Source organism: Perca fluviatilis, chromosome 12, assembly GCF_010015445.1.
Source record: "Perca fluviatilis chromosome 12, GENO_Pfluv_1.0, whole genome shotgun sequence".
Classification (NCBI taxonomy): Eukaryota; Metazoa; Chordata; class Actinopteri; order Perciformes; family Percidae; genus Perca; species Perca fluviatilis.
Genome location: NC_053123.1, coordinates 29,158,675 through 29,176,379, shown reverse-complemented (window position 1 = coordinate 29,176,379; position 17,705 = coordinate 29,158,675). Strand labels below are relative to the sequence as shown.

At 41.5% G+C, this 17,705-nt stretch overlaps 1 protein-coding gene across 5 annotated transcripts in view; it reads left to right on the top strand.

Annotated features, from left to right (window-relative positions):
• LOC120569606 (diacylglycerol kinase beta) overlaps nt 1–17,705 on the top strand; it is a 123,516-nt gene that overhangs the window by 54,266 nt on the left and 51,545 nt on the right. For all 5 annotated transcript variants that reach the window (XM_039817539.1, XM_039817541.1, XM_039817542.1 and 2 more), the window contains 6 exons: nt 171–281; nt 391–464; nt 4,558–4,632; nt 9,162–9,247; nt 10,931–11,020; nt 15,593–15,753. In XM_039817539.1, the coding sequence (XP_039673473.1) occupies nt 171–281; nt 391–464; nt 4,558–4,632; nt 9,162–9,247; nt 10,931–11,020; nt 15,593–15,753 (597 nt within the window). The remainder of the gene's footprint in view (nt 1–170; nt 282–390; nt 465–4,557; nt 4,633–9,161; nt 9,248–10,930; nt 11,021–15,592; nt 15,754–17,705) is intronic.

Here is a 17,705-nt window from a genome sequence, read left to right as displayed (position 1 = left end):
CCATTCTCTTAAAGAGATCAACGCACAAGTATAAACTTCAGGCCACTTACGTAGGCTACGGCGGAAGCTCTGCGTGGAGGCTCCGCACAACCACAAATCACGCTTAAATAAGACCCCCTGGTCCTTGGTTGCTTAACTGTGTACCCATAGCAGTCTTCCTCCTTCCACAGGACCGTCATTCTGTGGTGAAGCGCGGTGAGGGGGAGTCGCCACCTAGCACCAGCCCTGATGACATCACTCAGATTTTCAAGTTCTCCCCTGGAGACGGACAAGCGCTGCAGGTATGCGGGTTCAGCTTCCAGCAGCCATCCAATCCTGTACGACGTTCAAGAGACCACTCAAAGCTGGTTAGCTGATGCCTGAGGCCGTTTCTTTCCTTCCTGTCTGCAGATCACCCCTCTCCCAGGTACTCACCCGCTTCTCGTCCTGGTCAATCCCAAGAGTGGAGGGAGACAGGGGGAGCGGTAAGTTCCCGCCACCCACGGGCCTTCGGCTGTGGTCTGCAGTTGTCTTTTGCATTTACTGCGATATCAAGTATGGAGACCATGCATACAGGGGATAGCCATTGGCTTCTCATAAACAATTTCAAACCTGATGATTGTATAGGTCAAAGAGAATTGGTGCTCTTTATTTAAAATCTGGGATTTTTTTCTTAGTTTAGTTATTAGTAGGTTTTAGATTTTAAAGAAACAAGTGAAAGCTTTAAAAACAGAAAACAATCATTCAGAAATCTACGTTGTTATTGACGCTAAATGTCCCCATTAGCGTCATATCTAAACGCGCTTTATCTAAACGCGCTTGGTCGGGACTATAATTGGCGTCTCTTTTGACGCAGTTAGGTTAAGGAAAAGGTTGTGGGTGGGCTTATAAAAAGGTAAGTTTCCATGACACGCGGGACAAGAACGGGACAGTTGGGTTTAGGAAAAGAAGAACAGGACAATAGGGTTTAGGAAAAGAAGAATGGGACGGTTGGGTTTAGGAAAAGAAGAACGGGACAGTTGGGTTTAGTAAAAGAAGAACAGGACAGTTGGGTTTAGTAAAGGAAGAACAGGACAGTTGGGTTTAGGAAAAGAAGAATAGGACAGTTGGATTTAGGAAAAGAAGAACGGGACAGTTGGGTTTAGTAAAGGAAGAACGGGACAGTTGGGTTTAGGAAAAGAAGAATAGGACAGTTGGATTTAGTAAAGGAAGAACAGGACAGTTGGGTTTAGTAAAAGAAGAACAGGACAGTTGGGTTTAGTAAAGGAAGAACGAGACAGTTGGATTTAGTAAAGGAAGAACGGGGCAGTTGGGTTTAGTAAAGGAAGAATGGGGCAGTTGGGTTTAGTAAAGGAAGAACGGGGCAGTTGGGTTTAGTAAAGGAAGAACGGGACAGTTGGGTTTAGTAAAGGAAGAACGGGACAGTTGGGTTTAGTAAAAGAAGAACGGGACAGTTGGGTTTAGTAAAGGAAGAACGAGACAGTTGGGTTTAGGAAAGGAAGAATAGGACAGTTTGGTTTAGTAAAGGAAGAACGGGACAGTTGGGTTTAGGAAAAGAAGAATAGGACAGTTTGGTTTAGTAAAGGAAGAACGGGACAGTTGGGTTTAGTAAAGGAAGAACGGGACAGTTGGGTTTAGTAAAGGAAGAACGGGACAGTTGGGTTTAGTAAAGGAAGAACGGGACAGTTGGGTTTAGTAAAGGAAGAACGGGACAGTTGGGTTTAGGAAAAGAAGAATAGGACAGTTTGGTTTAGTAAAGGAAGAACGGGACAGTTGGGTTTAGTAAAGGAAGAACGGGACAGTTGGGTTTAGTAAAGGAAGAACGGACAGTTGGGTTTAGGAAAAGAAGAATAGGACAGTTTGGTTTAGTAAAAGGAAGAACGGGACAGTTGGGTTTAGTAAAGGAAGAACGGGACAGTTGGGTTTAGTAAAGGAAGAACGGGACAGTTGGGTTTAGGAAAAGAAGAACGGGACAGTTGGGTTTAGTAAAGGAAGAACGGGACAGTTGGGTTTAGTAAAGGAAGAACGGGACAGTTGGGTTTAAGAAAAGAAGAACGGGACAGTTGGGTTTAAGAAAAGAAGAACGGGACAGTTGGGTTTAGTAAAAGAAGAACGGGACAGTTGGGTTTAGGAAAAGAAGAACGGGACAGTTGGGTTTAGGAAACGTGACACGCGGGACACGATCCCCGGTCTCTTGGGTGAAAGTCCTGTGTTGTTTGACCCATCCACCCCCCCAACCATCCCTCCCTATGCAGATTTTCGGGCTTCCATACTACTCGCTACCATAGTCGCTCTTAGTGCTACGTCATCTTCAAGCGCCGTGTGGCTGCTGCTCTCCCCCGGTGCGTTCTACACACACGCTGAAGGGTGCTTTTTGCGTCGTATCTGACGCTGACAGCTACTGCCCAAACATCCGGATTTTACGTGTTCGGAGTGAGAACGGGTTGAATCAGTACCTTTGGATACCCAGATATGGCACGACTAAATGAAAGTATTATTTGAAGTCATTTGGGCCTTTATCTGAAAATCAAACCGCACTTCAGGAAGCTGATTTCTGCCACAAAGGGCACTATATGTTCTGCACCTCCCTGCTGTCCCTCTGAATGCTGCAATTTAAATATGACGAGGGCTGTACATAAATATCTTCGATGTTTCATTCTTCTATCTCTTTCTCCCAACCTTCCAAACAGTGGAGACAAATTATACCCTGTTGCTCTGCCTCGGGCTGACACTACCATAGCAACCCACTCTTTATTACCATTAGAAAGGAAATTACTCTCTATTTATAGACATTACAAGAACAAAAATAATAATTTAGAACGGGAAACCAGTGGCTGTTGTATTGCTATTTGTGTCAGTGTGAAAAAAAGAAGAAAAAGCTTTTCTTTCAGTTACATAACATGGTTGGTGTGATTGATGAACTTATCAGAAGTTGTATGGGCTTCTGTCCTACATACACATTTGTCTAAATCTGTGTTATCCACTGAGTAATATAAACTTATCTCATGTACCTGGGAGTAGTGTAGATCTAACACCAATGCTGAGGCATATATTCACTTGTTTATATAAGGCTACGTTCAGACTGCAGGCAAAAGTGGGGTCAAGTGACCAGGTCGGACTTCTTCAGAAGTAGTGTGAACACTCAAATCTAGCCCAGTCAGAAGGTTGTCCCGTGGCGCAATGAAAGTGAGGGCCGGCGCGCCTGCTGAGGTGGGATCCCGGTCCCTCGGGATCGGGCGCATCACCGGCCGTCTCGCCCGCACCGTCGGGGAGGTGGAGCGTGAGCGCGTGCACTAGGACCCGAAAGATGGTGAACTATGCCTGGGCAGGGCAAAGCCAGGGGAAACTCTGGTGGGGACCCGTAGCGGTCCTAACGGTGCAACGGTCGCCCGGTCACACAGACCTCTGTGGTGAATTTGAAGCCATAACCCCGCAAAAGGCCAAAATAGCCAATTTGGCTCTCTTCCTCTTCATTATTCTCCTTCTCAGCACCTGCTCATTAATTAATGATGTCATTGTTATTGTTCTTTTGCGCGTGCGGGTCAGTTCCAAACCGCAAACAGTTCACAGTAGAAGGCCACATTTTAAAGGTAATGTGAACAGTCAAACAAAAAATTGGATCTGAGCAAAAAATCTGAATTAAGCATTAAGACTTGATTTAAGTAGTCTGCCTAACCTCCGTTGGATTGTAGAAGCATATTAGCAACCAGTAAAACTGCCTGCATGAGACGTGCATGAGGATAATTGTGCAGGCTTCAATGGGCACTTTATGTAACCCTCACAAGGTTACAGGAAACTGCTGTGTCGATATGCAGCTCGCTAATACACTGACAATTTGTGAGATGGAAGAGATGGAAGAGTGAAGAGCATGCAAACTAAAACTCTCCACTTCTTCATCTCTCTCTTTTGTATTATGCCTCATCTTCCTGATCTCTGGAATGATTATTTCTGTACATTTCAGACAGAAAATGCAGAAGAACAGATTATTTAAGATGTGTGTGGAGGTTGTACAGAAGTCACTTCCCATTACTTACTTACAGTAAAGCTATATGATGCTTCCACTGAGTTACATTTACAAACCCAAGATTTGATTTCTATTCTAAATGAAAAAAATTCAATAAAATGACAAAAATCGGCCAAAAAAATTCAACCAGCCATGTACTCAGCCAGTCGCCGATAGCTGAGATATTCGTCCAATCGCCCAACCCTGATCTCCACATCTTAGCGCTAGGATTCACCAGACATTTATTGCACCATCTGATCTGACGCTCCTTAAAAGGGATATTTTCAGACACGAATGCAACCAAGATTTTTATTAGACCCATCCAGCACATTGTGACATTACAGTAATTGGACTTATTTCACACTGTGAAGGGGGCTTTAGGGGCTGAGGTACTTACCGTTTTCATTCTTGGAACATATATATGAAAAATCTTTCATAATCTGGAACATTAAACTTGTATAAGGCTGATGTAATGATTAGCAAATTGCATATGCTGGTCGATGTACTCCATAGGCGCTCCCTGTATTTTTAACTATTTCAGTTGTTCTCTCTTCTGTCTTTCTCTCTTCTTCCAGGGTACTGAGGAAGTTCAGGTACCTACTAAACCCCAGGCAGGTGTACAGTTTGGACCAAGGGGGACCAATGGTAGGGTAAGTCTGCTGCATTTGTCTCTTTGTCGCTATTTTGATGTCGGTGAATGAATAGAGCAGCCATCTTTGTCCCAGGACACTGTTTCTAATGTAGGCCTCAGCCATCAGAGAGTTATGTTATATATATATATATATATATATATATATATATATATATATATATATGTGATATATTTTACTTTATATATATATCACACAAATATACTGTAGTTGCGAGGCTCATTCAGACAGGTTTTTTTATTTATTTAGTTGAGTGATGTCCTGATTTGAGCATGCCTGTTAGAACATGTAAAAGTAAACTTCAGACTATCGTTCAGTGTATAAAGAATTGATATACAGAGACACACAAAGATATAAAGCTGTTATTTATTAAAATATGGACATTCATGTTTCTGTGACTTTAAAGCTGGGGTAAGCTGTTTTCTGGAAAGAGAAAAGCAAACACCAGACTTGTAAAATGCAGCCCTCCTCCTGCAGCTCTGTCCTCAGCCCCTCTCTTCATACAGTAACCTGTATGAGTACTAGTCATTCATTTCAATCATCCCAATCGTCATTATGATCCCGATGGCGTTATATCGACGATCTTATGAGAATTACCGTCCTGTTTTATTTGTAAAGCCCTTTGAGATGACAGTCTGTGATTCGAGGCTTCGCTGATATTGACACACTTTATTCTTACTCTTTTTGAGAAGTCTGTTTTCTTTCTTTTTTTTTACGTTGCTTTGCAGTAAAGGCAGTTGTTGCCAATGCTGGAATAGAAAGCAGGACTTTCCTCCATCGAATCAGGTTTTCACAATCTGAAGGGACGTGCACGCACATTTGCATTTGTAGAACAGCCAATCGGAACGCCCTCTCTTTGAAATAATCTCTGATTGGATAAAGTCTCCTGTCACGGGCTAGATTTTCTAAAGGCTAAAAACGGAGCCAAGAGGAGGTGCAGAAGTCTAGCTTTCTCTCAGAACACTTGAATTATAATGCTTTATTTTGATTTAATTATATGCTGAAAAGTTTTGCCCAGTGATTTCATAAACAGAACCGCCTACCCTAGCTGTAAGCTACATCAGGCGTTTGTATTTCAAAATGAAACGAACATTGTGAATATAAAGTACAGTTAGTTATTGTTCAGTCAGGGAGCTGTGCTGTCACACCAGCTCTTTCTTTCATGTCAAACTAACCTGCTGAGGTGGGTGAAGGGTAATGGGAACATCGCATTACTGCAATGCTGTGCATTTGACCTCTTGACATACACACGCACACACACACACACACACACACACACGCTCATACGTCAGAGCTGAGCACAGCTTGTACTTTGAAATGTACGCTATTCCGCCTTTTGTGTATTCAAGGCAGAAAAATGCCCGACGCAGCTTAAGGGCTGTAAATGCTTTACCTTGAAGGTGAAGCACTCCCTTCACCATCCTTTCACTTCCATTTGTGTCTCTCTCCTCCCTTGTCTGTTCCCATGTATCTCTTTCTCTCTCTCTTTTTTTTTTTTTTTTTTTTTTTTTTTTTTTCTCTCTCTCTCTCTCTCTCTCTCTCGCGCACGCTCTCTGAGTCATGACTAGCAGAACTGCTGCCCTCGAGGGTCCATTGTAAGAAAAGCGACCCAATGACGCACTCAGGTCTTAGGGGACAATGCTGTAGATGATACATGTGGCATCAAACACAAACACAGCATTTACTCTCAAGTGTTATGGACACTGGATAAAGACATTGTGATCTGAGCTTTTTGTAATTTTCATTTTTGTGATGTCTCTCCTACTGTATTACAGTTTAGTGATACAACTTCCTGAACTAAACAGAGTTTAAAAATAGGAATTGTGTCAATAGCAACAGCAAAATAACCTTTTTGGCAATGGCAGAGAAGATTTGGCAAATTTTTCATGGGCGCAACCCACATACTCAGCACTGCTACTCATCCCACAAATGCATGTTCCTTACAAATCGGGCACAATTTGAAAGGGAACTAAACAGGCTTTCCAACGGTATAAGATTTATTGCCAAAAAGCATTGTTACCACAGAGAAATAATCTACCAAACACAAATGTCCTTACTTTTTGTGCTAAGTAGTTAGTATAGTTGTGACATCCCAACCTTATGAAAGTCCTGATGGCTCGTTTAAAGGTCCCATGACATGGTGCTCTTTGGATGCTTTTATATAGACCTTAGTGGTCCCCTAATACTGTATCTGAAGTCTCTTTTATATAGACCTTAGTGGTCCCCTAATACTGGATCTGAAGTCTCTTTTATATAGACCTTAGTGGTCCCCTAATACTGTATCTGAAGTCTCTTTTATATAGACCTTAGTGGTCCCCTAATACTGTATCTGAAGTCTCTTTCCCAAAATTCTGCCTTGTTGCAGAATTACAGCCACTATAGAGCCAGTCCCACAATGAGCTTTCCTTAGGATGTGCCATTTCTGTGTCTGTAGCTATTGAGGAGGAGAGAGGGGGGGCAAGGTGGAGGGTGGGGGTGTGGCCTTGACCAACTGCCACTTTGCTCGTTTGAAAGCCATGATGTCTCTCTCTCATGGGTGGGCCAAATTCTCTGGGCGGGCAAAGCAGAGAAAGGGGAGGTAACCTTGCTCCTTATGACCTCATAAGGAGAAGATTCCAGATCGGCCCATCTGAGCTTTCATTTTCTCAAAGGCAGAGTAGGATACCCAGGGCTCGGTTTACACCTATCGCCATTTCTAGCCACTGGGGTGCCATAGGCAGGCTGGGGGAACGCATATTAATATTAAAAAACCTCATAAAGTGAAATTTTCATGCCATGGGACCTTTAAGGCACAGCTTCTGAATACGGGCTGTGTGCATTTCTCTGTGGATTGAGCCTTTTGATACTTTCACAGTATTTACCAGCTTTATAATAAAAAAAGACATGGAAATTTCACTTTTTTACAGTATGGGACCTTTAATAAAGAAGCTACTTGTCATACTCAACTCCGTCTTTTCAAGTGCATATGTGTCTGTTCTTCCGATGACACACATCTGAGCGCAGAGTGATGTAAAACTGTTATTTCTGAGCAGTGTGAGAGTTTTGCTGGTGCTGCTAAGAGTGGGAGAGAGGCTCTACAGTACGCACAAGGGGAATATTAACACATGCGTACAAATAAACACAGCGCTGAATACAGGTCTGTTAACACATAGAGGGTCAACCTGCTCTCAGCTGAACTCTCCACAACTGTTACTATGGGCTCCCTAGCAACAGGCTCAGCAGGCTTTAGGATGAGAGGCAGCTCACTCAGGGTAATTTGTTTAGGGAATGCAATAAATGTAAAAACCTCTTTGCTGATGCATATGTTTCTCCTAAACTGTCATACATAAAGCATAGCCACGTGTGGCTTAATTAAAATTTTATGTTGACATTGAAAGGTTTTGGTTGGATGCGATACACAGCTCCATGTTGTGGAAATATCCCCACGACGAGTGCACGTTGGTATAGTTTCTCTGCCTTAGAGGGGGCTGTTTGTCTCACGGCCTTTGACTGGACCACTGGAAAACGGATATTTAGGAGTATATGTTTAGACTGTTAAGACTTAAAGATGCCGTAGGTAGGATTGTGAAGATCCAGGACTTAGCCAAAAAATTTGAACATCAACAACGTCTCAGTGCCTCCCCCCCTTTCCGCTAAAGCCCAAAACTCCCCCCCCCCCACCCCCACCAAGGGAGAATGAATGTGTGTGCATGAGCAGTGATTGACAGGCAGTTAGACCCCGGCCCTGATTGGTGCATCTGAACAGGGAACGGTGGATTTTTGCAAATCGCACTACAGGCTGTAGGTGGTGCCAGAGGAGCCAGATTTTTTTATTACCTTCTCCTACGTTCTACTGAAACATAGTGTCAGTTTCAGCAAATATGACAGAAAGTTAGTTATACAAGTCTTACCTACTGCACCTTTAAGTTGTGTTAATGTTGAGGGAGCCTGTCATCGTGTTAGTGCCACGACATCACCAGAGCAAATCGCTACACTGAATAAGTATTAGCTGCACAACACCACATTCTTTTTATTCTGAGGTGCGGACCTGGTTTAGAGGGTATATGTGCTGTAACTGAGCAGGACCAGGTGGTCAGTGTGAAAGGGGTCTGTGCCCTGTATGCAGCTGTCTCATGATGGAAAGAGATGAAAGCTACTGTCGACACCTTTGTCCCAACGCACATTAAAGGTCCCTTTGAAGGGCACGCACTCTGTGACTGGTTTCTAGGGAAAGGATTGGAGTGAACGCAGCTGGAGAGGGCACACATTGATTACACCTTCTATCTCTGTCTTGTTTTTCTCTCTCTCTCTCTCTCTCTCTCTCTCTCTCTCTCTCTCTCTGTCCCTCTGCCCATCAGCCTTTTAGCTCATGCCATTAAATCATTCAGAGCTTTAAGTCCCTGTCTCAACCGTTCTGAAATCCAATCTAAGGATTATCACTGTAATACACGCTGGCATTGAGATTGAGGACCCTTGTGTAGAAAAAGACCAAACAATACATTCATACTGCACGTGTCGGTTAAACCTATGAATCTTCTGTTGTCTTTTAGGCTCAACTTCTTCCATGATGTCCCTGATTTCCGGGTGCTTGCTTGCGGAGGTGACGGCACTGTGGGCTGGATCCTCGACTGTATAGGTAATAACAAAAATGACCTATGGTTACAACTTGGATCTTATGTTCATAGTTTGGGCCATGGTTTTTGTACTCATCAAGTGAATGACCTTGTAAACAAACCATCCGATTGGCAAAACTGTTTTGACAGAGAAAACGATGGTTAAAGTTTTTACCCAAGCTGTCCATCATAAGCATCCATCACAGTTTATAGGCAGACTTTCTGGCTCAACTTTTACCGCCCGTATTTTCCGTAATCCTTAACAATCAGTTTTACTGCGCAACGAGGGATTATTGACGGCATTACAATGTACTCATGTTTGGTTTGACCTCAAAATAAAGTGGTAGACACATGAAACATGGCTAAAATGTTGTCTTGGCTGCATCCTGTCTGATCATCTGACAGAAGTCGAAAAAAGTGATTAAAAAAAAAAGCAATAATATAGCGTTACGACCGGCTCACAGGCCACAACAAAACAGGGAGATGCACAGTCAACTTAACAATAATGAAGTGACATTTTTTTAAAGAAAAATGTAAACAGGAAGGCGATGAGGTGTGGTTGTCAGTATCAGCGATGTATGAGAGTGTATGGATGCAGCGAAAAATGTGTGGTGCACTAAACACAATGAGATCATGATGGTGCTTGGTCAAGGGAAAGCTGCACACTGGTCTCGGGGCATGCAGGGTTAAATAGCCTGGGGGGACTGGCCAGATGCTTCCAGTCCTCTTGTTGTCGCCTCAGCCACAAACCTGCAAGTTCACAAGACAGACCCCCCAGTATACATGCACGACAACAGGGCTCAAAAGATGTCTTGGCTGCATCCTGTCTGATCATCTGACAGAAGTCATAGTGTACTATGTCAAAAAAGTGAGAAAAAATCATAGTATAATGTCGAAAAAAGTCATAGTATAGTATATCAAAAAAAGTGATAAAAAGTCATAGTATAGTATATCAAAAAAAGTGATAAAAAGTCATAGTATAGCATGTCGAAAAAAAGCATTGTCGTTACTAGTTATGATGTTACGGAGCTACACATTGTTGTCATTGTTAATATGTAGGGGAATTAGCTCAAATGGTAGAGCGCTTGCTGCGCAAAGGAAATTTAAAAAATAAACAAGCATTTAAAATGTACACTCACTCACCCAACAGAGGTTGCCTGCCCTCAGGGCAGAGTGGCCTAAATCATTATTTGTCTGTGGGCAGTTTTTTTTTTTTAAATGAGGGGAGGCAACCTCTGTTACAGTGATTAGCTAACATCACAACATGGGTACCACTCTTACAGGTAAAACAAAAAGAATTTATGATTGGCTAATGTGGGCTTACTTTGTGCTTACTTTCGCGAAGTTGACGGGAGACAGGAAGCGCAAGCGAGAGGTAGCAGGATCGATCGACCAATTACACAGAAACCTGCAACTGTGTCTTAACATACTATACTATGTCTTTTTCGAAATACTATACAGTGACTTTTTTTTAATCACTTTTTTCGACACACTATTTTGCATTTCCTTCTCCAGTAGGTTTTGTTGTAGCAATGTTACCATGTTCTCTTATCGCTGCAATTACCTTATTATAATGCTGTTATAACCAACAGACACAATGGCGGAAGGGACAAAAATAAGCCCCCAGGTTGTTCTAGAAACAGTTGTTTCAAGACCTGTACAACTAACCAAATATAAGATTGATCTGTTTGTCTTTGCCTTTGTAGATAAGGCCAACTTTGCCAGGCACCCTCCAGTGGCCATCCTCCCTCTGGGCACGGGGAACGACCTGGCTCGCTGCATACGCTGGGGAGGAGGTGAGGCAATCACTTAATCATCTCTGTGTGTGTGCGTGTGCGTGCGTGTGCGTGTGTGTGTGCTTGTTTGTTTTGTGTAATCGTTCAGAGTGATTTCATCCTTGCGTAGACATTTCTGAAACTTAAACTTAAAAAATTTAAACGTAAAACCAACCCAGAGCAGCACAAGCCGGACAAATTTGAATGCTTTACCACAATGTTGTTTAGTGCCTCAGAATACACAATACTCTTCACTTATCGTCACTGTCGGGTGAAAAAACGTATGTGCCCAAAACCACTGTTTTTCAGGAAATTTAATTATTTAAAAACATTTTATTCAACTACTTAGACGAACGAAATTGCCTCCTTACTGTTCACATTTTTGTAAAAACCCCAGACAGACTTAATGGGTGACCAAGCATTGTGTTATAAGAAACATTTGGATTACAAAATATGGAGATACAAGGTTTCTGCCCAACAGCGAGGTTATGTGCCGTGGGATCTGATTTAAGTTTTAAACCATCCAGTAGAGAAAAAATAGACAGTAACTCATATAAATAAATGATGGCCCAGTTATTACAAACTAATGCTGTGCAGCCAAACATTGTTCAAATTCACATAACTTGATTTCCTATCTTAGTGGAGATTCCAAAGTTTACAAAGATACCAAATGTTTCAGGCTGAAGTTTGTGGAAATGTGTGTAAAATAATGCACAAGACAGCAAAGTAAATATGATACTGTCAGCGTAGAATAAGATGGTAAGATCAGTTATAGATTTCTAGTTGTCCTCCCAATATTTCAGGGAAAAGAAAAATATATCAGATCATCTGTTAAGGTCCATTAAAGACAAAACGGGCATAACATTTGTAGTTGATTGACCTGATAGCAGTCTAAACAGTCTGTTCACACTCTGAGAATGGCTGTGGTTTCTGGAAGGGTCTCAGTAGCACACTAGAATACAAAAGGCAGGCATGTGTGTGCATGTTTTTGGGAAATGAAAGATGCGAAGAGGAAGGTAGGATGTCTTATGTGTCAAATTAAAAACGGTTAATATGCAAAGCACCATTGATTTGTTGCAGTACTTTGGGCCAGTAATTAGAATGGTTGGTTATGACGGCTCGTTTGTTGCTGCTTGGAGGACCAGCAGAGCACTTACCCAGGCTCATGACTGCCAGGTCTGGGGGGCGGCTTTGGGATTTGCTGAATAGATCATCTTTCCCAGAAATAAACATTGACGCAAGAGCTGGAGTCTTTGCAGCCATTGTTAACAGGATAAATAGATAGATAGATAGATAGATAGATAGATAGACAGACAGACAGACAGACAGACAGACAGACAGACAGACAGACAGACAGACAGACACTAGGGCTGAACGATTTGTGGGAAAAAATTGAATTGCGATTTGTCTGCCAAATATTGCGATTACGATTCGATATGCGATTTAAAAAAAAGTTTAGCTAAAATTCCATATTCACTATGTAACAGATAAAACATGTCATGGAGCATTACAACATGAGACACCATCAAACCTGCTTTATATTCTTATGCAAGGATGACAACAAGCATGGGACGTTGAACAGTCAAATACAGAACATTTATCGCAAAAGCTAAAGTTATAATAATACAGAAACTATTCCGATAAAAAATATCAGTACTTTCCTGTAAATTGAAACTTCTGATATGCCTCAGTTCAATAGCCATATTATATATATATATATATATATATATATATATATATATATATATATATTATATATACACCTTCTACCATCATGTTAATAAAGTAATACAAAATAAATGAAAAATCCACTGAAAATAGGACATTTATGTAAACAATCCGAGATATGTAACATTATTCCAGCATTTATCTCATAAACAGTGAATAAAATAATAAAAAGAGGATTCAAAAAATGTTAAACCAAATGTTACGCCAAACATTCAACTAAATATTGCACATTCGATTACAGTCTTCACAATAAGCTAATCGCATTCTTTCAAATTTCTATTTGAAAATGACTCATAGTTGTGGCCGGTTAGCTCAGTTGATAGAGCGGGCGCACATATGCAGAGGTTTATTCCTCGACGCAGAAGATCCAGGGTACCTTCACATCTCAGCTTTCCTATAAATAAAGGCAGAAATGCCCCCCCCCAAAAAAAAAAAAATCTATAGATAGGTTTCAAACACATTAACGTTGTGAAAAAAGGTTACAGTTAAATTTAGGCACCAAAACTACCAAATTAAGTTCAGAAAAAGATCATGGTTAAATCATCTGTTACGTTACTTAACTTCAGGTGGCGCAGAACGTGATGTAGTTCGGTTTGTCCTGTAAAGTTTCCGTTTACTTACATTTTTGAACCCCGGTCTCCTGGGTGAAAGTCCTGTGTGTGTTTGACCCATGCACTACCCCAACCGGCCTCCTTACGTGGAACTTGGCGCTGTTATACTTCCTCACCTTACTACTTTGCTACCGTAACAATTACTACAGCCACTAGAGGGCGCCGCCACTAAAAACTTTAACATGAGTTATAGGGTAATATATCGAGATTACATCGATATCGATATATGAGGCTAGATATCACCTTACATTTTAAGTGTTGTCTTTTCCTGGTTTCAAAGGCTACATTACAGTGAAGAGATGTCATTTTCTGAACTTAGGAGACTGTTCTAGCTGTTTTAATATTTGACTTCCCTTTGCCCACTAAGTTATTATATCTATGTCATTGATGGTTATTTAGCAAAAATCTCATTGTGTAAATATTTTGTGAAATTTATTTATTCACCTACATTTAACCAGAGACTTCAATAGTGTCCTGGCCAAGACAGGCAGCAGTACAACCACACATACTTACACTAAAAAAATAAAACAACTGAAACAGCTAATCCCTCAAAGTCAACCACAATCCTAAACACATCAGGCAAAACATCTACAGCCAGATGTGGCTGCCCCAATAGTTAACCCTACAATATGGCCTGCAATATCGATATCGATGTATTTGGTCAAAAATATTGTGATATTTTATTTTATCCATATCGCCCAGCCCTTATGAGTTGTAATTGCTGCTTGAACAAACGACCTATGGGGGCGTTTTTTTCAGGGGAGGACGGTCTCCATTTAGCTCTGTGCACCTCTGCGCGAAAGCCTCACAGAGCTGTAGCATGGCTGTCGACTCTTAGTCTAGTCATAATGGAGTTGTTGTTGAGATGTTTGAGTTCATGGCTGTGACAAAAGTTACTCCTTAAAGTGCTCATATTATGCTCATTTTCAGGTTCATAATTGTATTTAGAGGTTATATTATAATAGGTTTACATGGTTTAATTTTCAGAAAACACCATATATTTGTTGTACTGCACATTGCTGCAGCTCCTCTTTTCACCCTGTGTGTTGAGCTCTCTGTTTTAGCTACAGAGTGAGGCATCTCACTTCTGTTCCATCTTTGTTTGGAGTCGCACATGCGCAGTACCTAGGTAAGGACTACTAGCCAGTCAGAAGCAGAGTATGGGGGCGTGCCCTGACAGTACCTAGGTAAGGACTACTAGCCAGTCAGAAGCAGAGTATGAGGGCGTGCCCTGACAGTACCTAGGTAAGGACTACTAGCCAGTCAGAAGCAGAGTATGAGGGCGTGCCCTGACAGTACCTAGGTAAGGACTACTAGCCAGTAAGAAGCAGAGTATGAGGGCGTGCCACGCCAGCAGCTAGGCGAGCATTATAACGTGTGTTATAAAGTGCCGCGTGTTCGTCACGGAAATAAAGGCTGGACTACAACAGAGCTGTTTGGAGCAGTTTGTGAACAGTGTTTTCTGTTGGAGATGGTAAGTCCCTTTGGGGGGCACTTTGGGCTAAGATATATAACACAATAAAGGAAAGGGAAAAAGCCAAAAAGCATAATATGAGCACTTTAAGTCTCATGTTGTTATCTGTTGATTTGATCGGAAACTATTCACGGGCTCCTCGGTGTCTGATAAATGTGTGTGATACATGTGCACACATCCTGAATAAAATGTGCTGAAGGATCCAGTGGGAAAGGAACAATTGTTTTTATATGAAAAAGAAATTGTTCCCTCTGAAATTGCTAATTTACCGTGAGAGTACCAGTATGTCAGAATATGCAAACACGCCTACATTTTACACATGATGCTCCCAGTGTGATGGTACTCATACACCCTTGGAACGCTCTTCCGCCTCTGATCGCTATTAAAATGCCTGGCTGTTGAAGCAGGCTGCTGTCAGCTACAGAGCAAAACCAGAGGGCTCCCTGGGGTGCTGTCAGGCCCGGGCCGTGTTGTAGGTTCGGAGGTGGTGAGGGCGGCGTTCTCTATCAAATGGCAGCATAAGCACTGCCATTGTGTTTCATTTTTCATCTCATATTACCCACCATCCCGCCAGTTAAATGTAGGGCTTTAAATATGGATTGGGTGAAATAATAATTTTGTTAATGTATTGTCAGGACCAATGATTAAAGCCTCCTTCTCATGTGTTATTTCATATGTTTGTTGTATGTTCATGTATGTTTATTAAAGGGGGATTCTCTCTTTCTGTGCATGTGCTTGTATTTTACTAATTGCACCTTCGTCTCTGGCGGTTCTCGGCAGGTTACGAGGGCGGCAGCTTGCTGAAGTTTCTCCGGGACATCGAGCACAGCACAGAGGGGGTGCTGGACCGCTGGAACATAGACATCGTCCCTGACGACAAGGAGGAGAAGGGAGACCCCGTCCCCTACAGCATCATCAACAACTACTTCTCTATCGGAGTGGTAAGGAAAACTGAACATATAACATTATCTGATATAAAATGAACGCGGTAATAACAAGTTAACACAAATTCATTTTAATGCCTCATTTTTTTGATGCCGATTAACGCATACGGGTTCTGGGATTTGGGCCTCGGGCCACTCCGTAGTTTGGGAAATCAGGAAGCATGCAGCAGTAACGTTGTGGATGGCTTGCAGAAATGGGTCTGTTCAGTTTTCAAAGCCCTTCCAGACTCAAGTTATTTGCATGTACTGTCGATGTGGACTGAGTTTCCACCACTGAGTCTTAGATACCACTTGCTGGCCAAGTATACTGCTGTTACAGAGAACCCTCCTCCTCCTCCTCCTCCTCCTCCTCCTCCTCCTCGTCCTCGCCAAAGGCAGGCCACGCTGGATAATATGTCATGTGGTCATATGTGCCCATCTGTTGCTGCTTGATGGGCTTAAGTTTGCCATATTATGCTTTCATCGTATTTTTTGAGCACACCGTACCTTTAGGGTTATTCTGGAGAATATTCTAGTCAGTATTTGTCATTGCTTTGGATTGTTGCAATAATAGGAAACATTTGCATAAAGCAAGCATATGTGTCTGCTCCCATGTTGATAAGAAAAAAAGACAAAAAAAGAAAAGAAACAAAACCCCTGAAAAAAAATCCTCTTTTTAAAGTACATTTGGAACAGATAAAAAATGTGCGATTAATTGTGATTAAATATTTTAATTGATTGACAGCCCTTGTTACTAGATATGCTTCTTAAAGCTACACTGTGTAAGAATTTCTCCCATCTAGCGGTGAAATTATATATGACAACCAACTGAATAGTTTTTAAAGCACAAAAATTTCATGTAACTTACATTTTAAAAACCAAAAAATTAGAATTATCCGTTTATCTATCGCTTTATCAACTATTACAAAATGTCCTGGTCCAATTACATTTAAACATATCTGAAATCCAATTTGGTATCACCCTAAAACAAACGCATAAAAAACCTCCATGTGATTCGGTGCAGAAAAAAGGGACAATTAAGTTTGTACTGATGACGATGACAAGTTCATCCGAATGTAAAGTGGAACCATAAGCAAATATACAATATATAGAAAACTCCTGTCCCCAAATTGTCTGACTGAGACAAAGTTGCAACAATAACAACACGGTGAGGAAGATTACCTGGTCTTTATGGACACAAGCAATTAGTAGATTCATCAGTGACTTTCTGCTCCCTCTTGGGCAGGTTTCCTCTTTTAATTGGAGGCAAGAAACATGATGCCAGGTCCCAGTTGCTTGGCAACCTTTTTAACTTGTCCTGATGGAGGTACAAGTATAAAAGCTCAGGGACGTTAATACAGAGGTGACAAACAAGGACTGAAGTAATCACAGTGCAGCTCTCTGATTTAGCTTAAGTGTTGTGTCTGCACTCTGCACTGAAAGTCAGTGAATGGTATGACTTTGGTTTTTCTTTATGGAAAAATGGCAACCATGACTTTACTGTTCCTGCATTTGTTTTGGACTCACAAGAATGAATGTGAGGCTACATATATATATATATATATATATATATATATATATATATATATATATATATATATATATATATATATATATATTAATTCCAGACAGTGTCATCAGCTTATAGTCTTTACAGACTCTACTTTATTCCCTTGCAGGTCTGATCAGTGTGAGCAAGCCTTTAGGCCATGATCACACTTTTTAAAAGAAAAAGTTGACTAGGATGCTTTTGTAGTAAAAAAAAAAAAAAGAAAGAAGAAGAAGCTGGCAGCGGTTTGGTTCCAAAAAGCAGCTGAGAGCATCTTTTGTTGCTATAACAACAGCTACTGCTACAGTATCTAAGAGTGCTATACGGAGCGTGAAGATAAAACAAAGTGGTCGAGCGAGCTAGAGAATGAACAGGAGAGAAGGAGCGGTGCTACTAGATAACGTTAGATAAAAGTTCCCTA